General features: G+C 52.8%; 1 protein-coding gene across 1 annotated transcript; it reads right to left on the bottom strand.

Moving 5' to 3' along the window:
- Window positions 1-272: 272 nt before the first annotated feature.
- Window positions 273-15,037, bottom strand: LOC108802151 (DNA polymerase theta-like; the record flags this gene model as incomplete). The annotated part of the gene is made up of 16 exons (XM_018574028.1): window positions 15,006-15,037; window positions 14,324-14,802; window positions 13,425-13,631; window positions 12,746-12,876; window positions 12,051-12,207; window positions 10,110-10,213; window positions 9,786-9,793; window positions 7,848-8,070; window positions 7,546-7,705; window positions 5,219-5,365; window positions 4,830-5,042; window positions 3,850-3,992; window positions 2,931-3,126; window positions 2,297-2,439; window positions 1,342-1,535; window positions 273-397 (listed from the first exon to the last, which is right to left on the bottom strand). Coding segments are annotated over exons 1-16 (2,662 nt in total), but the record flags the coding sequence as incomplete, so codon positions are not given.
- Between the last annotated feature and the right edge of the window lie 9,422 nt (window positions 15,038-24,459).

Here is a 24,459-nt window from a genome sequence, read left to right as displayed (position 1 = left end):
CACACAGACAGAACACCGTCACTGTACCCGTCACACAGACACCGTACATATCACTACACAACAATATTCCTGCAACAATGACCATACATACCTATACCAGCCACACACCATACATCTACACAGTAACGCACAACACACTCACAGACCATTTTCTTTACATCACATTGGTCATTCGCAGATATTTCGGCATTATCGAGAGGCATTGAGCAAAACTTGCGTTACCCGTCAGCCTCCACCAGATGGCGGCAGAACACCCCTCGACTGCAGCTTACCTGCGTATGTGGCAGCCGACTGTTGGAGGGATTGGAGCTGCCCTCGGCTGCAGCCGTACTTCTTGGTCAGCTCTGACAGTGAGACCTCGCTGATTAATTCCAGGAGGACCAGACTTGTGTAGAACCTGGAGAGAGGACACATGAGAGGTTAGGGGAAGGTAGTGGACAGCAGAGAGGAACCTGTATGTCTGGACAGCAAGTAGGAACGTGCACATCTAATCAGTGGCGTCACAAGGGGGGTGTGGCCCGCACCCGGGTGACACCATTGGAGGGGTGACACCAAAAAGACTCCAAAAAGTCATTTTGGTGCCACCCCCTCTGAAAAGTCGGGCGCTCGGTCATGGACCGAAGGCCCGACAGTTTCAGGAGGGGACCCGGCAGCATACCTTATCCCGCCGGGTGACTGTCCCCTCCTCTCTCTGCCGGCGTACATCACCAAGATGGCCGCCGGCAGGTATCAGAACACTGCCGTGCGTGCGCGATGACGTCATTGACGCAGTGACGCCTCGGCGGGGCGACACTCGGTTACCGCTCCGGGTGTCACCCAGCCTCGGGACGCCATTGCATCTAACACATGTCCCTCCTTGCTGCCCGCTGGGTGCTGCAGACTTAAGCTGTGCAATATGCTGATCAGTCTGACGGAGTGTAATCAAGCAGCTGATCAGCAGGTTGCACAGCTACAGTCTGCAGCATCTAGTGGACAGCAGGCATGTACATCTAAAAAGGGAGCCCGGGGATGTTTTCTTTCATATAATGTTCATTTTTTAAGTGAAGTCACAGACTTAAACAAAGCTCTGCCCCACTATTGGACAGCGAGGTACATGGGCTGCATCACGTGACCGCAACAAAAGATGCCAATAAAAGGATATTGATTGGGTCTTTTTTAATGCTCGTATGCAAGAATGAGCTGAAATGGGTTTACATACACATAGACCCATGAATATGAGTGTGTATACTTTAATCATCATCATCATCACCGTGCCCTGTGGGGCTCTGCCGGGCCCATACAGCCGTCACCCAATGAACGAGCTCGGATCGGTCTCCAGGGTTACACACAACACACGGTTACCGTTTATGGATGGCGATCTGTCTCTGCTGACGGTCATTTTTGGCGACGATTTTCCCCTTCACCGAGCGCGCCAGGAAGCCCTCCTCGATCCCCACCAGCTCCGCTACGCGCTTCATGGACACGGGAAGCTTCTCCCACAGACAGAAAAACTGGTACCAGTCAATGGTGGCCCATTCCTCGTACACCGGGGTGACCTGGAGCAAAAGACACAGGCATTGAGCGAGCAGAAACTTTACAGGCGGGTCAGGTTTCCCAATACTGAGACCTTAGATAGATTGAGCGAGGCTCGTCCCAGTATAGGCCGCTCAAGTATTTGCATCCAAAGGCACTGTCATTTGAAGGCAGTCCCTAGCAGTCTCCTAGAACTTCAAAGAGGTCTCCAGCAGCTGCACTGTCATTTGAAGGCAGTCCCTAGCAGTCTCCTAGAACTTCAAAGAGGTCTCCAGCAGCCTCCTAGAACTTCAAAGAGGTCTCCAGCAGCCTCCTAGAACTTCAAAGAGGTCTCCAGCAGCCTCCTAGAACAGGGGTAATCAAACTCCGGCCCTCCAGCTGTGGTGGAACTACAAATCCCATGATTCATCTCTCTCCGGGAGTCATGTGTGAGAATCTTTGTAGTTCCACCACAGCTGGAGAGCCGGAGTTTGACTACCCCTGTCTTAGAACTTTAAAGAGGTCTCTAGCAGTCCCCCAGAACTTGAAAGGTCTCTAGCAACCTCCAAGAACTTCAAAGAGGTCTCCAGCAGCCTCCTAGAACTTCAGAGAGGTCTCTAGCAGCCTCCTAGAACCCCAGAGAGGTCTGAAGCAGCCTCCTAGAACTTCAAAGAGGTCTCTAGAAGCCTCCTAGAACTTGTAAGGGGTATTTAGCAGCCTCCTGTGCAGTGTTTGGGTGTACAAGAGGAAACCCACACGAGGCTCTACATTAACACACTGACCAATGAAATCAGTCCCAGCATACCAGATAGAGGATGTGCAGATCGTTCTCCAGCACGAATCCCTTCATTGCTCTCTGGAGGTCGGCAAATATTCCCACAGCCTCCGAGGGTGAGAGAGAGGAGGAAAAGGTGGCAGCGCCGAGCTTTGTGGGACGATAGACTTCCCCTGTGAATGAGAGAAGAGAACACAAGTCATCAGTGACAACTCATCACAAATAGACATTTCCTGCTGATAAGAAATAGATTTTTTTTGCAGCAAAACAATTCAAGCTGCACTCTGGCCCCGCCCCTTTCACTCACAGAGGCTCATTATCACATGTGGGCGTTACCTAGGGCGGACTACATGCAAATATAGCCTGCCTGGGAACGCCCACTTCCCCTGACTGACACCCATCCAGGCATTTGGATATTTGCATAACTCCTCCTAAGAGCCCGCCCAGCGCTTGCATTAGGGCCGAGGGGAATACAGCGGGGCAGCTCCACTGCAAGGTTTAAGAACACTTGTGGTGCCTGAAAGTGCGCTTCGAGAGCCCAGTCACACCATGAAGTGTGCATTCCAGAACGTTTGGCCTCTGGAACGCACCTCCGTCGGCTCACTTTATTTTGGGGCGGTGCATTGAAGTCAATGGCACAGCAGGCATTATGCTGATGTCATACCTTTATCTCCAGCCTGCTCCTCCTCCAGCACCTGAACGAACTCGTTCCTCAGCAGCCAATCCACGCACGCCTCTATGGCTCCGGAGTCGGCCTCTCGTGGATCCTCGTGTTCTTCTCTCATACTGGAAGCCAGCAGCGTACAGGAGGCGTAAGTACGGACGTCTTCCGGGGTGTCCGCCACGCCGCCGACTATGATCTGAGACACATGAACAGGAAATTACTAAAACCGCATAAAGCGAAAGGAAAATCAGACAAATTTACTGACACGTCTCCATCAAACCGCCACCCGCTGCGTGTTTTATAGATATTTCCATTCACAATATAAAACGGTTGTTATTGTGCTCTGCGTCCTCATCGTAGACGCCCCCTGACTTCCCGTCCTGGGGAAGCATCGTAGACACCCCCTGACTTCCCGTCCTGGGGAAGCATCGTAGACGCCCCCTGACTTCCCGTCCTGGGGAAGCATCGTAGACGCCCCCTGACTTCCTGTCCTGGTGAAGCATCGTAGACGCCCCCTTACTTCCCGTCCTGGTGAAGCATCGTAGACGCCCCCTTACTTCCCGTCCTGGTGAAGCATCGTAGACGCCCCCTTACTTCCCGTCCTGGTGAAGCATCGTAGACGCCCCCTTACTTCCCGTCCTGGGGAAGCATCGGAGACGCCCCCTTACTTCCCGTCCTGGTGAAGCATCGTAGACGCCCCCTTACTTCCCGTCCTGGTGAAGCATCGTAGACGCCCCCTTACTTCCCGTCCTGGTGAAGCATCGTAGACGCCCCCTTACTTCCCGTCCTGGTGAAGCATCATGGGGGCAGTGTTTGTCTGCTCACCGAGGTTCCTCGTATTACTGGCCTGCAGCCAAGTTTATTAAATGTGCTTTTTGTGATAGAAACATCTGAGACTCTGGCAGAGAGATGGCCTCACCTCCAGGATGGCGCGGATCATGCTGCCCGTCACTCCGGCCCCCTCCTTCCGCATAAGACAGCTCCGCACCGGCTTTAGAGAACCCTGCAGCAAGCTGATGCCCTTCGCTCTCTCCGAAGGCTTACACACAAGTATGCTCTCACCTGCGGACACAAGAAGCTAGAGTTCATCCATCCCGACATGAATAGCCGGGCATTTACATACGATTAACAAGCAGAAAATGACCTTTAGAATAAGGCCTCACTGACCTATGTAGCTGGTGGTACGGTGGAGGAATTGATCGTCAAAAACCACAGCCAAAGCACTGGAGTCCTTTATTGTAAGCCATTCAGCTCACCTTGCTTTCCCTTTCAGCAGTGACTCAGCCCCCCCCCCACAGCAATGGCTCAGCAGCTCAGACCACCCTTCTTCTCCCAGTGTTGACTCAGTAGGTAAGCTCACCCTTCCTCCTCCTTCCAAGCAGTGACTCAGCAACTCAGCTCACCCTTCTTCCAGCTGTCACTCAACAGCTCAGCCCACCTTACTTCTTCCAGCAGGGACTCAGCAGCTCAGCTCACCCCTACCAGCAGTGACTCAGGAGTTAAGCTCCCTATGCTCTTCCTCCTCCCACCAGTGACTCAGCAGCTCAGCTAACCCCTCCCAGCAGTGCTCTTCCTCCTCCCAGCAGTGACTCAGGAGTTAAGCTCCCTATGCTCTTCCTCCTCCCACCAGTGACTCAGCAGCTCAGCTCACCCCTCCCAGCAGTGACTCAGCAGCTCAGCTCCCTATGCAGTGACTCTGCAGCCTTCTGAAATGTAGTTTGTTGCAGTCTGTGTCCCTCCTGGAGATATCTCCTCTCAGACAGAACACCTCCCTGGGAACACAGACTGCAATGAAACACCAGACGGAGGTTCTAACACTTGCCCAATTTAACGTGTTGTCTGGTATTGGGTTTTACTATTTCGCCAGCATCTGAAGTCTGGACTTCCCCCGTCACTCACCCTCTGTATCCACTCCCTTCCTGCCGGCTCTCCCGGCCATCTGCTTGTAGGTGAGGATATCCAGGAGGCGGCCATTGAAGAGCGGGGTTCTAATGATGACCCGACGCGCGGGAAGGTTCACCCCGGAGGACAAGGTGGAGGTGGCTGCCAAGACACGCACAACGCCCTGGCGGAAGGCTCCTTCTATGATATCCCGCTCATCGAAGGTCAGACCTGGGAACATGCAATACATGTTACACGCATGGACATCAGACACGAGCAATAGTATAAAGAGACACTTCACTGAAGGACTACAGCAGAGGACTCCGCGGAGGGAACCTTCAGAAGTCTCGGGTTCCACATCCTCACTGCGGAAAACGGAGATGACAGAAGCAACAAACAATGAATACCGGCGTGATGGAAGGCCACGCCCCACGGCACCGTGCGTCCCAGAATGAGGTCCAATCCCGATGGGCAACGCTTCAACTGACCGACCACATCCTGTATACCGTCCTTGTCCAGAGCCACTGGAGGAATGCCGGGGTCCAGGCAGCCACCTTCCGAGAGCGACAGGGAGAGGGGAAAAGGAAGGAAAGAGGAAAAGCAGAAGAAAAAAGCAGAAAAGAAGGGGAAAGGGAAAGAGGAAAGGAAGGGGAAAGGAAAAGGGGTAATGGAAAAGGAAGGAGAATGGAAAAGCAAAAGGGAAAGAGGAAAGGAAGGGGAGAGAGAAAAAAGAATTAGGACAAGTATTCGTGTAAACAAGGCGATAACAATGGACACAATATGCTTTGAGATTGTGTTTCGGATGGAGGGGTTGCTCTCAATATTTCGGCATATGACTGCAGCCTGGATATATTGTGTTCAGCTGCCATCTAGTGGTGAAAATATGTTACAGATTTTACATACACTATACATTACCGTAGTAGTATTTTTATTGCATACCCTATATTAGAAACAGTAATGTCATCACTGGGGCTCTGTGCTTCTCTATGCAATGCAGGCAGGTCATGGCTGGTGGGAGAGGCCGGCAGGGGGCTGCACATAGTTTGTGAAAACATCACAGCACCTTGCCTCAGTACTCCTCTCAAGAGCCCTGATGCGAGCATGGGGGACGGCTATTGGGAGAAGTTATGCAAATATCAAAAGGTCTTGATGGGTGGGTGTCAGTCTGGAGGAGCGAGCGTTCCTAGGCAGGCTGGATTTGCATGCAGACTGCCCACATGTGATGCTGTCACTTCATGACGGAAGGAACTGAAATCTAGTGAATAAAAGGGGCGTGCCAGGGACAGTCAGGTTGGGGAGGAAAGCGCTAGAACAGGGGTGGGCAACTCTAAGTCAGCCAGAAGACTGAAGGGCGGGCCGCCGGGGGTCAGAGAGAAGACTGAAGGGCGGGCCGGAGGTCAGAGAGAAGACTGAAGGGCGGGCCGGAGGTCAGAGAGAAGACTGAAGGGCGGGCCGGAGGTCAGAGAGAAGACTGAAGGGCGGGCCGGAGGTCAGAGAGAAGACTGAAGGGCGGGCCGGAGGTCAGAGAGAAGACTGAAGGGCGGGCCGGAGGTCAGAGAGAAGACTGAAGGGCGGGCCGGAGGTCAGAGAGAAGACTGAAGGGCGGGCCGGAGGTCAGAGAGAAGACTGAAGGGCGGGCCGGAGGTCAGAGAGAAGACTGAAGGGCGGGCCGGAGGTCAGAGAGAAGACTGAAGGGCGGGCCGGAGGTCAGAGAGAAGACTGAAGGGCGGGCCGGAGGTCAGAGAGAAGACTGAAGGGCGGGCCGGAGGTCAGAGAGAAGACTGAAGGGCGGGCCGGAGGTCAGAGAGAAGACTGAAGGGCGGGCCGGAGGTCAGAGAGAAGACTGAAGGGCGGGCCGGAGGTCAGAGAGAAGACTGAAGGGCGGGCCGGAGGTCAGAGAGAAGACTGAAGGGCGGGCCGGAGGTCAGAGAGAAGACTGAAGGGCGGGCCGGAGGTCAGAGAGAAGACTGAAGGGCGGGCCGGAGGTCAGAGAGAAGACTGAAGGGCGGGCCGGAGGTCAGAGAGAAGACTGAAGGGCGGGCCGGAGGTCAGAGAGAAGACTGAAGGGCGGGCCGGAGGTCAGAGAGAAGACTGAAGGGCGGGCCGGAGGTCAGAGAGAAGACTGAAGGGCGGGCCGGAGGTCAGAGAGAAGACTGAAGGGCGGGCCGGAGGTCAGAGAGAAGACTGAAGGGCGGGCCGGAGGTCAGAGAGAAGACTGAAGGGCGGGCCGGAGGTCAGAGAGAAGACTGAAGGGCGGGCCGCCGGGGGTCAGAGAGAAGACTGAAGGGCGGGCCGGGGGTCAGATTCATTGTCATGGACACTTTTGGTTGGTAAGAACTGTACAATGGTAGCACACAGAAGGTCGTCTCTGAACACCATGCAGAGTCTTAAAGAGGACGATCTACACTGCAGCAGACCAATGCCAGGAGAGGGGAAACGTCATCCATTGTTCCAATAGGCAGTCACGTGACCAATGCCAGGAGAAGGATATCAACATCCAGTGTCCCAGCAGACATGTGACCAATGCCAGGAAAGGGGGGAACATCATCCATTGTTCCAGGACAGTCATGTGACCAGCGATAGGAGAGGCAATCAACACCCGGTGTCCCAGCAGTCATGTGACCAGCACCAGGAAAGAGGAAACAACATCCAATGTTCCCGGCACAGTCATGTGACCAGCACCAGCCGTTGCGCTCCAATCCCAATTCTTACCGTGCAGAAATCATCCGCTCACCTGCCTTTTCCTGCAAGGCCTTGTGATAGAGGTTGTAGAACTCTCGGGCGATGGTGTCCACCAGCTTCTCGCACCAGTTCTTGGAAGGACAGAAGATCAGGATGGAGTGACCGTCGCGTATTGTCTCGTAACACAGGCTGACAATGTGATCGTCGTCACCCTGCAGAGAGACAGACATGGTGGGGACACATGGAGAGCACATGTGATGCACACGTTTCACCCCCCTCCATTCTATATTCCTATCTCCGGACCGCTCTCACCCCTCTGTACAGCCGTACCCTGCCCCGGCCACGTGTTCTTACCTTCGCCTGAATCAGGGGCTCGAACTCTCGCACAGGAGTCATGGTGGAATCAAAGACAGTTCTGCCGATTTTAACATGTTCCTTTAGGGGCACGGGCCGGAAATCGGTGTGATAGAGCTCTGCGTCCAGCCAGGAGGCCAACAAGCTGAGGTTGGGCAGGGTGGCGCTCATCCCCACGATCTGAACTTCATTCGGCGAGCGGACGCCGCCGCCATCTTTTTTCCTGCAACGTAGGACACGGCATACAAAAGTGTGAATGTAGAAAACGGACACACCAAAACCTAACTTAAAGCTGAACTCCAGGAACCTGCCCACTCTGAACCCTTTGCTCCCTGTCCCAATGCTTATTAAAAGGAGAACTATGGGGTCAGGGCTTTTCCCTCTTAGTTCTCCTTAGGGTAACGGGAGGACACAAACTAGCGTCCTCCCATCACCCTAGGCTCAGTATATAGGGAGCTGTAGCTCGCGGTATACTGAGACGCCGAAGCGGATCCCGACAATTGTGCCGGGATCCGCCCAGCTGCGTGACTGACAGCTGGTTCTGCCTATCTAGAGGCAGAGCCAGCTGTACCCGCCCCCTCCCCCGTCCGTTCCGCCAGTCAGCGCTGGCGGATCGGAGCGGGGAGGGGGGAATCCAGCCCCTCCCCTGTCACGGCAGAGAGCCGTGACAGGATCGAGAGGTGAGCGAACGCCGGTATGTGTTCGCTCACCTCCCGATCTACTGAGCCGACCTGTGACAGTCTCATTGTCACAGGTCGGCTAGAACTATGAGGTGAGTGAAAAGCACCCCCCCTCATAGTTCTCCTTTAATGACGGCAGAGGATTTCCGGTGCCTAGGCACTCCTGTCCTGTGGCCTCATAGGTGTATTTCTGCAGTGTGAGATCCTCTATGGCAATGGGGCTTCTGACTGCTCCTTTCACCAGATTCGGAGTGATGCCGCTTCTGTACTGCTCACTTTATTAGATCACCAGTCATTAAGGGGGAGCGCTAACATGAAGCAGAAAAGCCCTGCCTCTTCCAAAAAAAATACCGTCCCATTCAGCCATCTGTGACAAATCAGAATGGAGAGCGGTGCGGAGGGCAAAGACAGCTGTCACAGGAGGCCGAGCTGGTGGTGAGGGGGGAAGAGTCAGCTGTCAAAAATAGACAGAGCTTTCCTGCCGCACCACCCGCTCAGCCTCCTGTGAGAGCCGATCCAGGATGGAGAGCGGGTACAAGCAGTCGGTGATCAGTAAACTGTGAATGTTTGTAAATAACTGGATATACTACGAGTTACTATGTACCAGTTATGAATGAATGGGAAGTGCTCTACATCACTTCCTGTTCATTCACGATTGTGGATATAGTAACTCGTACTATCTCCACACGTTATGAATGAACAGGAGCACTCAGTATAGAAGATTCCTCTTCATTGATAACAGGGGCTGCAGAAAAAGAGATGGAGGACTCTGTGTTCTCAATCTCCTTTTCTATTTTAAAAAAGGAAATATCAGGGATCTGTTTAGACCCCCCGATATTTCCCCAAGGCCCCCAACAGTAAAGTAAAACAATAAAAATATTTTAGAAAATTAAAAGGAGAACTATGGGGTTAAGTCATTTCCCCATAGTTCTCCTTAGGGTAACTGGAGGACACAAACTAGCGTCCTGCCGTCACCCTAGGCTCAGTATATAGGGAGCTACAGCTCGCGGTATACTGAGACGCCGCAGCCGGAGCGGATCCTGACAATTGTGCCGGGATCCGCCCAGCTGCGTGACTGACAGCTGGCTCTTCCTATCTAAAAGGCAGAGCCAGCTGTACCCGCCCCCTCCCCCGTCCGTTCCGCCAGTCAGCGCTGGAGGATCGGAGCGGGGAGGGGGGAATCCAGCCCCTCCCCCGTCACGGCAGAGAGCCGTGACAGGATCGAGAGGTGAGCGAACGCCGGTATGTGTTCGCTCACCTCCCGATCTACTGAGCCGGCCTGTGACAGTCTCATTGTCACAGGTCGGCTAGAACTATGAGGTGAGTGAAAAGCACCCCCTCCCCCCCATAGTTCTCCTTTAAAAGTTTAAAGAAAAAAAAAATGTTTGTGAAAAGTTAGGGGGAAAAAAAATATTAGTTTCGGTCTCGGCCTGACTTCATTTCCGGTTTCAAAATGTAATTTCGCTGCACCTCTAGTAAAAACACTGGAGGGTTTTTTTTTTCTCAATGGGTGGGAGGGAGTAATGGTAGGGAACGGCTATGCATGCCCGGAGACGGCTTCAACTGTAGTTACTCACAAGGCGGTTCTTTTCTGAGTGACGTATTGGACCTTCGTGAGGAGCAGTTCCAGCAGATAACCACGGTGTGAATCTCCCAACATGTGCAATTCATCCACCACCATCATCCCTGAGCAAGAGAAAAGACATAGCGGGGGGGGGCGGGTCACATGACAGAAACAGACAGCGCCCTACACCCCCCAACCACGCTGAGCTCCACTAGCTGTGCAAGGAAGAATGAACCACACACTTTGATTTGTAGTTGTACAAGACTATAGAACCTGTATGTGGCACGCAACTTGCACCAGTTTCCTGCATCATAATAATGGGGCAGGAAGCGGTCTTAATACCCCCAATGTTCATAAAGGGGTCTTCTAACCTGAGCAGATCCTGGTGCAAGGCCCTTGGTCAATTAGAAGCGATCGGCTCTATTTTCTATGCTGTGACATGGCATAGAGAGAGTAGTCGGAGAGATGGAGCCGCTTGCTTTGCCTCTGGCTGCTCACCCCGTTCAGCTGAGAGGGGGACGGAAGGCTGTTAAAAGAGAACTATGGGGTCAGTGTTTTTCCCCATAGTTCTCTTAAGGGTCACGGGAGGACATAAATTAGCGTCCTCCCGTCACCCAAAGCTCAGTATACCGCAAGCTACAGCTGCGTGAGTGACAGCTGGCTCTGCCTATCTAGAGGCAGAGCCAGCTGTACCCGCCCCCTCCGTTCCACCACTCAGCGCTGGTGGATTGGAGCGGGGAATACCTGCAGGGAGCTGTGACTTACAGTCACTGCACTATATACTGAGACCGCCGCAGCCGGGACGGATCCCCACATTACTGTCGAGATCCACCCTGCTGCGTGAGTGACAGCTGACTCTTCCTATCTAGAGGCAGAGCCAGCTGTACCCGCCCCCTCCGTTCCACCACTCAGCGCTGGAGGATTGGATCGGGGAATCCCTGCAGGGAGCCGTGACTTACAGTCACTGCACTATATACTGAGACCGCCGCAGCCGGGACGGATCCCCGCATTACTGTCGAGATCCGCCCAGCTGCGTGAGTGACAGCTGACTCTTCCTATCTAGAGGCAGAGCCAGCTGTACCGCCCCCATCCCCCGTCCGTTCCACCACTCAGCGCTGGAGGATTGGATCGGGGAATCCCTGCAGGGAGCCGTGACTTACAGTCACTGCACTATATACTGAGACCGCCGCAGCCAGGACGGATCCCCGCATTACTGTCGAGATCCGCCCAGCTGCGTGAGTGACAGCTGACTCTTCCTATCTAGAGGCAGAGCCAGCTGTACCGCCCCCATCCCCCGTCCGTTCCACCACTCAGCGCTGGAGGATTGGATCGGGGAATCCCTGCAGGGAGCCGTGACTTACAGTCACTGCACTATATACTGAGACCGCCGCAGCCAGGACGGATCCCGACATTACTGTCGAGATCCGCCCAGCTGCGTGAGTGACAGCTGACTCTTCCTATCTAGAGGCAGAGCCAGCTGTACCCTCCCCATCCGTCCCGCCAGTCAGCGCTGGTGGATTGGAGCGGGGTTTTACCTGCAGGGAGCCGCGACTTACAGTCACTGCACTCTGCAGAGAGATGATCGAGAAGCGAGCGGTATGCGTTCGCTCACCTCCCGATCTATTGAGCCGACGTGTGACAGTTTCATTGTCACACGTTGCCTCCAACTATGAGGGCGAGTGATTTTCGCTCACCTCATACTTCTCCTTTAACTTGCATTTGCCGGGGTTAGCAGCCGGGCATATGGACAGGGAAAGGAACTTTGCTATACGCAGACTCTGCCCGTTTAATGTGTTCACGGCCAGCGAGAGGCATGCGAGCTGCCGGGGATACCGGCGGGCAGTTCATATTCCGTATGTCAGGTCCGATCTGGTGGAGATCTACGGCAGCTTCCTATATGGCACAGCACCAGGACCGCATGCGCACACCGGTATCTGCACTCGCTGAGGTCCGACGTACCCAACAGGTCGATCTTGTCCTCTTCTATCAGACGGTTCACCAGGCCGTTGGCTTTCTCGATGGTGCAGACGGCGACGTCCAGAGATGAAAAGCCGCAGGAGGGAGCCGAGCTGCCCATGTACCCCTCCACCCGCACGCCGACCTCCTGGAACAGGCTCTGAAAACGCACAGGAACCGTAAGAGAGCTGCAAGCAAAAATGTAAACTTATAAAAGATAAAAATGTGTCTTTACCTTTCAGTTATTTGACCCCCCCCCTCCTGTACTCCAATCCCACAGACTACATGGGAAGAGAGCAAAGTAGCTCGTCTGGTGATATACACACTGAAAGTTTACCTGCTCATGTACTGTATTCCCTGGTTTCCCCTCCCCCCCCTCAACATGCTACAGAAATGATCGGATAAAAACCCGCCCGTCTTCATTACATACACTATTGAAGTGCTCTACGCACTGTTGTTGTACCAATCTGAAGGCCGCATGGAGTTTGGAGGTCTGTAGCTATTGGCTCTGCAGACAGCACTGTGCGCTTCAGCATGCGCTGACCCCGCTCTGTCATGTGACGTGGCCTCCCACTTCCTGGCTGAGTTGCTGTTGTTCCCAGTTGCTCATCACTGGGCCTCTATACTTCCCTATGCAATGTAGGCAGATCATCAAATAACTTTCTGAATTGAGCCTGCAGTCAGAAGTGACCAATCACCTGCAAGTAATAGGTTTTCTCTTTGGCCACAGAGACGAAGGGGAGGATGAATAAAGCTTTCTTCCGGGTCTCCAGAACCCTCTTTAGGATCAGCAGTTCGGCCACCAGAGTTTTCCCGGCACTTGTCGGAGCTGGAGAGAGAGAGAGATGGCGAGAGAGAGAGAGAGATGGCGAGAGAGAGAGATGGCGAGAGAGAGAGATGGCGAGAGAGAGAGATGGCGAGAGAGAGAGATACGTTAAATGTGCTGTATGTGATATGCTTTGGGCCACCCCACTCTGTACTATATGTTGCTGTTCACTTCTGTATTCAACATATTCCGGGCCTTACCATTGGGTCAGCCCCAGTTTGTTCGCTGTACAGGATGTATTCTATGCAGTACCATTACCTGCACATTGCTGTCTGTGACCTAAGCACTGTGCTGTACCTGACATTCCCCATATTGTTGATGGTCACAGAGAAGCTTTTGTACTACTAGAACTTCTGAATGATTTTGCTGGATGACAATGGCGGACGATGTCTTCTGGTGTTTATGATGAGTGGGACAAACCGTCACCCGGTATTATAGGTCACGGTACAACTACTGGCACACAATAAGGAGCGGAGCAGGCGGGTATATATATATAATCTATATCTATCACATGTGGACCTCCAGAGACTGAACATCATGGCGGCACTCACCGGAGTAGACCAGATTCTTCCCAGACAGAACCTGCCCCAACATCAGGCACTCCGCCTGCCACTCAAACATCTGCAACACCCCCAGGCGGCCATACTTCTCCAGCACGGCTCCCGGGAGACCCCAACTAGCCAGCAGAAGCTTGTCTGTCAGATCCTCCGGAGCGGCCATGTGGACGCTGTGACCTGGAGGGAGAAAAGAGCCGTTACCTGGACTTTTATTACCACGTCCAACATTAATGTAGCAGGCCCCGCCCACTACGGGAGGGGGCAGAGACAAGACCAGTCACCCTGCACAAGGAGAGCAGCAGTGGCTGGGCTTTATTACAGGCGGGGGCGGAGACAAGACCAGTCATCCTGCACAAGGAGAGCAGCAGTGGCTGGGCTTTATTACAGGCGGGGGCGGAGACAAGACCAGTCATCCTGCACAAGGAGAGCAGCAGTGGCTGGGCTTTATTACAGGCGGGGGCGGAGACAAGACCAGTCATCCTGCACAAGGAGAGCAGCAGTGGCTGGGCTTTATTACAGGCGGGGGCGGAGACAAGACCAGTCATCCTGCACAAGGAGAGCAGCAGTGGCTGGGCTTTATTACAGGCGGGGGCGGAGACAAGACCAGTCATCCTGCACAAGGAGAGCAGCAGTGGCTGGGCTTTATTACAGGCGGGGGCGGAGACAAGACCAGTCATCCTGCACAAGGAGAGCAGCAGTGGCTGGGCTTTATTACAGGCGGGGGCGGAGACAAGACCAGTCATCCTGCACAAGGAGAGCAGCAGTGGCTGGGCTTTATTACAGGCGGGGGCGGAGACAAGACCAGTCATCCTGCACAAGGAGAGAGAGCAGCAGTGACCGGTCTTGATTACAGGAGGGGGCAGGGACAAGACTAGTCACCCTGTGTAACCTACCCGTAGCAGCGAGGCTGTTCTCCAGCAGCGTGCGCTCCAGACCAGCAGGGGGCGCAAGAACAGACACAGACAGCCTAGCACTGGTGTTCCGGTCCCCACTCTTCTGTCTCTCCAGTATGGACGCCTGCTGCGCCGGACTGAACAGGATGTAGTCCTTATCAGCGGCAGATGCCGTGCTGGTATCTGCCGATGTCCTTCCCCTGCTCGCGGTCCGCGGTCTTGTACACACGGCAGCGTTTGACGCTCTGGATTTGCCATGTTTTCTATACTCGTGTAGCGCCAATTTCTTGGACGCCGAGGAGCTGGGGGAGTCCTCCGTCCCCGAACTGGAGAGGGACCCGGGACGGCGACGTTTGCGGCTGTTGTGTGGCCCCAGGGCTCCTTTCACCGCCGCCGGCTTCTTGGCCCGTTCGTCTTCCTTCGACTCCAAACCTCCGAACAAGATTTTGGCCAGACTGGCTCCGTTCCCCGGTAACCCCGCCCCCGTCCGACCGCGCATGGTGCAGACGCGTGTTTATCGTTCATCAGTCCATTGAAATAGAACATCCAACCCCAGCGGAGGCGCAGCCAGGACCCCCGCCAACGCTCGCCTGCGTCATATCAGCTCGGCGTCATGTCTCCTCGGTCACGTCATGACATAAAGCGGGCTTATGGCGTCTTTCCAAATTCTGATCCAACGAATCCAAGTGGAGGAGCGAGACGAGAACGCTTCATCGCCACGGTAACCCCATCATGGCGGCGCCTGTGAAATATAAACAAGAGAGGTAAACCGATCGTGGAAAGATGGCGGCGATCACACTATTATTATACATTGATATAGCTCTGACATATACCGCAGTGCTGTACAGAGAACACTGAGCCAGTCACATCAGTCTCTGTACAGAGGAGCTTACACTCTAATGTCCCCCCCCCACAGTCACAGCAGTCTCTGTACAGAGGAGCTTACACTCTAATGTCCCCCCCCCACAGTCACAGCAGTCTCTGTACAGAGGAGCTTACACTCTAATGTCCCCCCCCCACAGTCACAGCAGTCTCTGTACAGAGGAGCTTACACTCTAATGTCCCCCCCCCACAGTCACAGCAGTCTCTGTACAGAGGAGCTTACACTCTAATGTCCCCCCCCCACAGTCACAGCAGTCTCTGTACAGAGGAGCTTACACTCTAATGTCCCCCCCCCACAGTCACAGCAGTCTCTGTACAGAGGAGCTTACACTCTAATGTCCCCCCCCCACAGTCACAGCAGTCTCTGTACAGAGGAGCTTACACTCTAATGTCCCCCCCCCACAGTCACAGCAGTCTCTGTACAGAGGAGCTTACACTCTAATGTCCCCCCCCCACAGTCACAGCAGTCTCTGTACAGAGGAGCTTACACTCTAATGTCCCCCCCCCACAGTCACAGCAGTCTCTGTACAGAGGAGCTTACACTCTAATGTCCCCTCACAGTCACACACTATTCATATATAGCTCTGACATATACTGTCACGCTGTACATAGACCACCGACCCAGTCAGTCACTCATTCGGACACCAAGGCAGCATACTGAACTACAATAAGAGACCTTAAGACCCTCTCAGGCCTTACCTGCCCCACTCAACTCGGAACAGATACCACACAGCCCTTTTCCCCGATTCGAACTACCCGCGTCAAGTGCCACCGTTTTGTGACGTCATCACCCGGTTCCCGAGCAAAACTCAGCGCCGCCATTTTTGTCCTGGGCAGCGATAAGGTAAAAGGCGTGTGGAGCTAACTTTTTGTGGCCCTGAAGCCGCCGGGGTCCCAGTCGAAAATATCGACCTCACCATCTGCGGCATTCTCAATAGAACACCGGGCGCCACCACAAAGGCAAAGGTGGGTGGGGCTTACGTCGTATCGCCTTGGAGCCAGCCGCGGCCATGTTTGTCATGGGCAGCAAAGACAGATAGAAGGTAGGGGCTGACGTTGTGTTGGCCTGGAGATTAGGGACCTTGAAGTGCTTCTCCCAAAAAGTAATGAGGAGTAAGTAGGGTGGAGCAATGTGTACTCTTCAGGGCCTATTTATACCATAGAGTCTTATTAATAGAAAGATAAGACCTGAGGAGGGAGGAAGCAAATGTATCGCATTGAGGGCAGAGGAAGGATCTTAACTCAAAAGCCCCCTAATGACCTGCAATTGACCCCTAATGACATGTATTTGGCCTGCAGTTGTGCCCCATAATGACCTGAATTTGACCTGCTTCAAGGGGGTTTTGGATTTTATTTAGACTTGTATGTGAATATAACCTTGGCCATCAACACAGGTGCCAAAGGTGCCTTTCACTAAAAGTGATATTCTCACCTCTTCCATTGCCCTTGTCTCCTATCTGTCCCCCATTCCAGAGCTGCAGACTCCATTAGTCTCTCTGGCATCGTGGCTTGATTCACCAATAAACACAATAATCACGTCTCCGCTGATCTATACTTTACAAGATCCGACTGCCGCAGCCTTCTTTGTTTACATCCTGCGCCCCACGTCCCCTCTGTCCCGGCCTTGCAGGAACAAGGCAGCCCCGTAGATGTCTGTAGGTCCCATCTACCGCGGTAGACGAAATACAAGCGCTGTGACATCACCGTACTCACAGTCTCATTGACGCTTCCTTCCGTCCATGTTACTGCATGTGCGTACCTCAAGTACAGGCGGAAGGAAGAGTCTGTAGGAGCCAGCAGAGCATTGCACCTGTAGTCTACTGATCGTGGTGCTGCAATGCTCTGCTGGCTCATGTGCAAAAACATTAATACCTCCTCATGTATCACTGGCCCCTCCCCTTTTAGATTGTAAGCCCTCAGGGGCAGGGCCCTCCTTACCATTGTGCCTTGAACTGTAATGTCTTCCTTATATTGTACAGCGCTGCACAAACTGTTGGCGCTATATAAATCCTGTATAATAATAAGAAAGAAATAATAAAATAAATAAATGCCCATTTTTCTTTTCTGTAAAAGGTGAAATTATTCCTTCACACGGTCTGTGAGAAGTCCGCCACTGTGAGAGTTTCACCTTCATGTACAGAACATTTGACTTCTAGTAAAGCTCCGATAGAACAGCCGGTCACCTTCTGTTGTTGGTGTAGCGCTCACCCCCGAAGGAGCCGCTGGATGAACAGGTCCATATCTAGTCAGTCTAGGGATAGATTTTTAACTGCCCCATTAGCATTAACCGCCCTCTTCCTGTGCCCATAAATTGAAGTCCGCTCCAATCGTGAGATGCTGGTTAAACAGTTTATTCACTTCTAATTAGGGAGAGAGGGTATAGGGTCTAGGTGCACCGGCCTCCATAGCTCCAGACTCACCAGATCTTATCTTCGTGAAGTACATGTCCACAATCCTCGGAAGAACACTGACCCCGCTCAGAAGTCCCCCTGAATACCAGGCACTTCAAAAGCCCACACGGGTCCTGGCTCTTCCATTCTTACAGGCATTCTCCTGACTGCAAACTCTCAAGGAGGCTTCTCCTTCAGCAGCTCAGCCAACTCCCACCCCCAGGCCTCGGCCTGGCCGAACAGGACCCAACCTCAGTCCATGGCTGGTCCAGGCAAGAGAGCGAGCACATGGCCTCCCACCAATATATATATCCTTTGTCAACAGACATCACTGGCTACAAGAAGCCCAGTAACTGGCTGCTGCCCTGTACACATATCACAGTGTCACCCATTGGCTGTCCCATAATGTGACAGAGTCTCACTCCGCCCTAGGGGGGTACAGACAAGGTTGGACACCTGGGATTAACCATGTGCTGGCTGCTATAAATTTCAACCAGGCTGCCTACAGCCCTGGCTATCACTAAATAGATAGTAAGCACTTCACCAAAGGTGATGGGCGCTACATTGGTTTTCCTAGATTCTGGCTGTACACCGGATGACCCGGAGACCTGCAGTGGTCCTCCAGCCCCGGCTCGGGTCCTGCATCCTCTATGAGAACGACATGAGCGGGTTATACGGGGATCCGGAGTAAGTAACAACACTTCTTAAAAGTCAATCTTTCAAAAACTGAGCTCTTGATAGTTCCTCCTGACCCCCCCCCCCCTCTCTCCGTGCACCGGCCCTGATGCTCACCTTCTTCCATTGCTCCGCGGTACAGTTCTGATGCTCACGTGCCCATTGAAGGTATTTTTGGTGGTGGACACGGGTCAGCACGGGCCCCCTGACTGGTCTGCAGCTAAACAGCCCCATACACAACAACCTGCGATGCTCTGTGTGTTCAGACGCCTTTCTATCAGAACCAGAAATCTGATCTCTTCTATTGGATCGGACTACACGGCCCAGAAACGGTGCCCATGTGCATCAGTGAGCCTTGGCCCTTGAAGGTTCAACGATTTTCCTTCCTTGGACCACTTTTGGTCGGTTCTGACCCCTGCAGACCGGGAACATCCCACAAGAGCTGCAGTGCTGGAGTTGCTCTGATCCAGTCATCTACACATCACAATTTGGTCCTTGTCGGAGTTCCTCAAATCCTCACACGTGTCCATTATGTCTGCTTCCAAAACATCAACTTCCGGGAAATTTGTTTTTCACTTTCTGCCTAATATAACCTCCCCCCACTTCCAGGTGTCATTGTAATATATCCCCCCCACTTCCAGGTGTCATTGTAATATATCCCCCCCACTTCCAGGTGTCATTGTAATATATCCCCCCCACTTCCAGGTGTCATTGTAATATATCCCCCCCACTTCCAGGTGTCATTGTAATATATCCCCCCCCACTTCCAGGTGTCACTAATATATCCCCCCTCTTTGGTTCTATCAATGTGCTCCTCTCAGAATTTTATGGCTGATCGGTTTATATTGGAAAAAAAATATGTGAAAGTCACTGTGCTGCCATTGTTCCCTCTTTGGTTCTAGAAACTATTAATCATGATGTATTTAGCGACCGTAGATGGCATCATCGTATATGTTTTGCAGTCTATTGCATTACAGTTTTTACGCCAAACACAATCTATTCCAAGGATGGGCAACCACGGCACTCCAGTTGTTGTGGAACTACAAGTCCCATGAGGCATTGCTACACCAACAGCCACAGGCATGACTCCCAGAGACATTAAAAGGATGTTTAGTTTCACCGCAGCCAAGCGCCAAGCTTGCCTTCAGATATCTGCAGCGGCGATCCGGTGTTATTTTATGCGATGACATCATGAAGGTGTGACATCACCAGGCCAAGACGTGTGCGTCACGGTCCCATCATGTCTTACACCAGCATCCTCTAGGACAGCCCAGGTCCCGCTTCACAAACACAGGAGGCGATAACTAGGGTGCAGTTAATAAATAGTTTATTAATAAATTATATTTAAACAGACAAAAATCAGACGGACGGACGGCGCTCATGTGACCTCCTGTGATGAGGGGAACTTTCAATACGTATTCTGCTCATTTTCCATCACCCTCTGTATGCTTGATTGATGGCAGTGTTCAGATCCATCTCAGTCTGGGCAATTTCCTGAGATATCTGTTGGAGTAGAACCTGGAAACACAAGACGGAGCGGTGAGGCGGGGGACACAGGCGGCGGAAGCTGGGGGGACACAGGTCGGCTCAGTAGATCGGGAAGTGAGCGCACACACACCGGCGTTCGCTCACTTCTCGATCCTGTCACAGCTCTCTGCCGTGACAGGGGAGGGGCTGGATTCCCCCCTCCCTGCTCCGATCTTCCAGCGCTGACTGGCGGAACGGACGGGGGAGGGGGCGGGTACAGCTGGCTCTGCCTCTAGATAGGCAGAGCCAGCTGTCAGTCAAGCAGCTGGGCGGATCCAGAGATAATTGTCGGGATCCACTTCAGCTGCGGCGTCTGTATACCGCGAGTATATACGCGCTATACTGAGCTTAGGGCGACGGGAGGACGCTAGTTTGTGTCCTCCCGTTACCCTAAGGAGAACTATGAGGAAAAGCCCTGACCTCATACTTCTCCTTTAAATCTAGAGATCCTCGCAGTACCTCTCCTTTGCCACTAGAGGTCTCCAGGCATCTGGGTCAAATGATACCCGTTGTCACTCAACCTGAAGTCTGAGGACAGAGAGAGTAGGGCGCCATGTCCTGTCTGCAGAGTACAGTCTTTCATCCCTGTGCCTGTTAAAAAACCGTACTGGGACGCAGTGGCTCCTGTGGGCCCCATTGGAGCTTCAGATTGGCACCGCCGGCTGTCAGTGACAGCCGGAATCCGGAACTAAGCCCGGGAGCTAAAATGATCAACTCCAAGGTTTCTGATGCTTCAACAGATTGCTCCATAGGAGCCCATTGTAGAAGCAAATGTAAACACCGCTTCCACATAGCGTTTACGTCACAAGTGTAGCGACGTCACAAGTGTAGCGACGTCACAAGTGTAGCGACGTCACAAGTGTAGCGACGTCACAAGTGTGATTTTAGAGCTTCCATTGTCATGTATAGCCGGCTGATCTACTAGACGATGCCACTCACATTAATCTGGTCCTGGCACTGGGAGATCCCGGCCTCCATAGCACTCCACTGCTCTCTGCTGCCACCTGCTGTGGGGCGACTCCGCTCTGGCTTGTGGCTCCAGTCACCCGTCCTACGAGGATCAACCTGCGCGACAGGAAAACAAGGACAGACGCCATGAAACCAAACAAGGGAAATTCCCCCCTCACTCATGAAATGTATAAGAGAGCACACTGCTCCATTGCCGGAAATATGTTGCAGTATATGGCCAATTGTTCCTTTCCTACAAGGGCCGAGACAAGCATACGTGCCGCAGTGCACATGATCAATGCCAATTGTACCAATTTATGACCACAAATCAATGCGCTTCATAACATATTCCCTTTGAATCTCACTGCAACATTCTTTAGACTGACAAGCCCACACAGTCTCACCATCTCTCCTGTGGCATGCCCGCAGTCTCTGAACATCTCTCCTGTGGCATGCCCGCAGTCTCTGAACATCTCTCCCGTTGCATTGGCCACAGTCTCCGACCCTCTCTCCTGTGGCATTGGCCAGTCTCTGACCCTCTCTCCTGTGGCATTGGCCAGTCTCCGACCCTCTCTCCTGTGGCATTGGCCACAGTCTCCGACCCTCTCTCCTGTGGCATTGGCCAGTCTTCGACCCTCTCTCCTGTGGCATTGGCCACAGTCTTCGACCCTCTCTCCTGTGGCATTGGCCAGTCTCCGACCCTCTCTCCTGTGGCATTACATTCATTAAAACTAATGTGCAACTCTTTAAACCCTAACCCTATATCAAATAAGTTGGCCACCACTGCTGCAGACCGTCTCTGTCCACCTTTTATCATGCCTGAATGCTACAAAAGGTAATTTTGTTATGGAAAGTTGTTAAAAAGGAGCTTTTTGTTACATATGTTCAAATGTCACTTCCATGAAACATGGTGACATCTTAAGCGTTCCGTACACACACAGTGACAGTCTTCTTCTGGAAAAAAAACATTACAAGATCTGATCACAACCCACTCTCTGTGTCTGAAGAGGGTCACCACTCCAAACGACATCTTCCCATAGACTGTCCAGGGCTTGCAAGTCCCAGTCCTCAAGGTCTTCCGTCACTGGAGAGGTCTGCTGGTCCACCATTGTCTGCAGGGTGACACTTCCACGTTTGATGTCCTCCAGATCCAGATCTGTATTGGAGGAACATGGCTTTCACTCTGTCATAGTAAAAATGTGCCAACCCTCCATAATGTAGACAATACTCTGCTCCTGACCTCTCTACCTTTCCAAGTAAACCAACCACCAGATTATCACACCCTCCAACACGACCCTCAACAAGGTCCACCTTGACCACCTACAAACATCCACAATAGCACACCCTCCTACAGGTAGAGTACACTGTGCTCCTGACCACCTCTCCACCTTTCCCAATAAACCAACCACCAGGATATCACTCCCTCCAACATGACCCTCCATAAGGTTCACATTGACCACCTACCTTCTTGCCTACACACGTCCACAATATCACACCCTCCAACATGACCCTCCACAAGGTAGAATACACTCTGCTCCTGACCACCTCTCCACCTTTCCCAATAAACCAACCACCAGGATCTTGTACCGTCCAACATGACCCTTGGAAGGAAAGCGGGACACATGGTTTTGGGTCATTTCACATTAGTCCTCGGTGGCCATATAGAGTTCCACCAACCTTGATCCTAGCTACACGGCACTTGACGTCACCACTAGAACGTCCATCAATTCACTAAAACACTCACTCGCTTTCTCCAGATGTCTGGTGACGTCCTCTGCTCTGCGCTCCAGGCTGGATAAACGGGACTCGATGTGGGTCAGATAGAACTGGTGCTTCCCTAAATCCATCTTCAGGGAGCTTTTCAGCCTCTGTATTGAGGCAAAGTGACCCTGCGACGAATCGAAGAGTCTTAAAAAACATTCCCCACAATGAACATTATATCTCCAACCTCGTCTCAAAGTATCACCCTAACCTCCCCCTACTCTCCTCCTGCTTTCCAGCTCCCTTGTCAACTCCTCCCAAGCTCGCCTCCAGGACTTCTCTAGAGCCTCTCCCATCCTCTGGAACTCTTTACCCCAACCTGTCCGTCTGTCTCCCACTCTGACTGCCTTTAGGCGATCCCTAAAGACTCATCTCTTCAGGGAAGCCGATCCTACCTCAACCATCACTTTATCAATTCATCCCCACATTGCTACCTCCTCATCAGTGGCCTCTCCCTTGTAGATTGTAAGCCCTCAGGGGCAGGGCCCTGCTTACCATCTGGTCTTTAGGTCAGGGCAGGACAGGGGTGAGATTATGTCATATAGGTAGTCAGTAGCAGAGTAGAGAAGGGTCGAGGTGACAGTGTGACGTGTAGGGGGAGTCCGTGTTGGGGATAGGGTGAGGGTGAAACTGATAAGGTATTATTATTATTGGAACCTTCCTAAACTAAGCAATCAGGCAGCCCTTCCACTACACGGTTTCAGTAGATCCAAAAAGATTACACAAGCAAATTACAAGAGCCGAGCAATCATGTAACCACTGATGGGTCTCTACCGGCAAAGAGCAATGGCCGTCAGTCACCGATACCCGCAGGGTTTTCAACCCTCCCCGCTCCGGTCCTCCAGCACTCGGAGGGACACACAAGGGAGGGGCGGACAAGGACGATTCTAGAGGGGCGGAGCCAGCTGTCATTTAGTCCGGGGAGTAGATCCAGACAATACTGTTGGGATCCTCATCGCCTGCGGTATTAGCCCGCTACCTAAGGACTTTTGGTCACTGGAGTACAATAGTAAATGTACCTCTGACCCAATAAATGAAATAAAGCCAAATTGCGCACTAGTCACCCACCTCTCCTCGTCCCGGCCGATGGGCTTCCTTCTCGGGCAGATCCATGTCAGCAGTCTGATAAATGTTACTCTGCAATTCTGGGTGGACGACAAGACAGATTTGTAAAGCTCGTTTCCCCAGACATTGCTGCTGAGATACAATTCTAAGGTTTCCGTCCTCTCGCCCTCCAATCTGCAGCTGCTGAAATGCCAAATATGTGCAGAGTCCTATTACCCATCACTTGCCCTGGGAGAACTATGAGGTCAGGGCTTTTCCCCCATAGTTCTCCTTAGGGTCACGGGAGGACACAAACTAGCGTCCTCCCATCACCCTAAGCTCAGTATATAGGGAGCTACAGCTCGCGGTATACTGAGACGCCGCAGCTGAAGCGGATCCCGACAATTGTGTCTGGATCCGCCCAGCTGCGTGATTGACAGCTGGCTCGGCCTATCTAGAGGCAGAGCCAGCTGTACCCGCCCCCTCCTCCGTCCGTTCCGCCAGTCAGCGCTGGCGGATCGGAGCAGGGAGGGGGGGAATCCAGCCCCTCCCCTGTCACGGCAGAGAGCCGTGACAGGATCGAGAAGTGAGCGAACGCCGGTATGTGTTCTCTCACCTCCCGATCTACTGAGCCGACCTGTGACAGTCTCATTGTCACAGGTCGGCTAGAACTATGAGGTGAGTGAAAAGCACTCCCCCCCCCTCATAGTTCTCCTTTAAAACCGACTATAAAGTTACTTTATTCAGATAGTTTAGAGCCGAATTGTTACATTTCTTTAAAAGGAGAACAATGAGGGGGGTGGGGGCTTTTCACTCACCTCATAGTTCTAGCCGACCTGTGACAATGAGACTGTCACAGGTCGGCTCAGTAGATCGGGCACACCTCGCGGCGTTCGCTCAACCCTCGAT

This window comes from Nanorana parkeri, unplaced genomic scaffold (assembly GCF_000935625.1).
Source record: "Nanorana parkeri isolate BGI_ZX_2015 unplaced genomic scaffold, ASM93562v1 scaffold2684, whole genome shotgun sequence".
In the NCBI taxonomy this organism is placed as follows: Eukaryota; Metazoa; Chordata; class Amphibia; order Anura; family Dicroglossidae; genus Nanorana; species Nanorana parkeri.
Note: the sequence above shows the minus strand (reverse complement) of the source record. Positions and strands in the feature narration are given on the sequence as shown.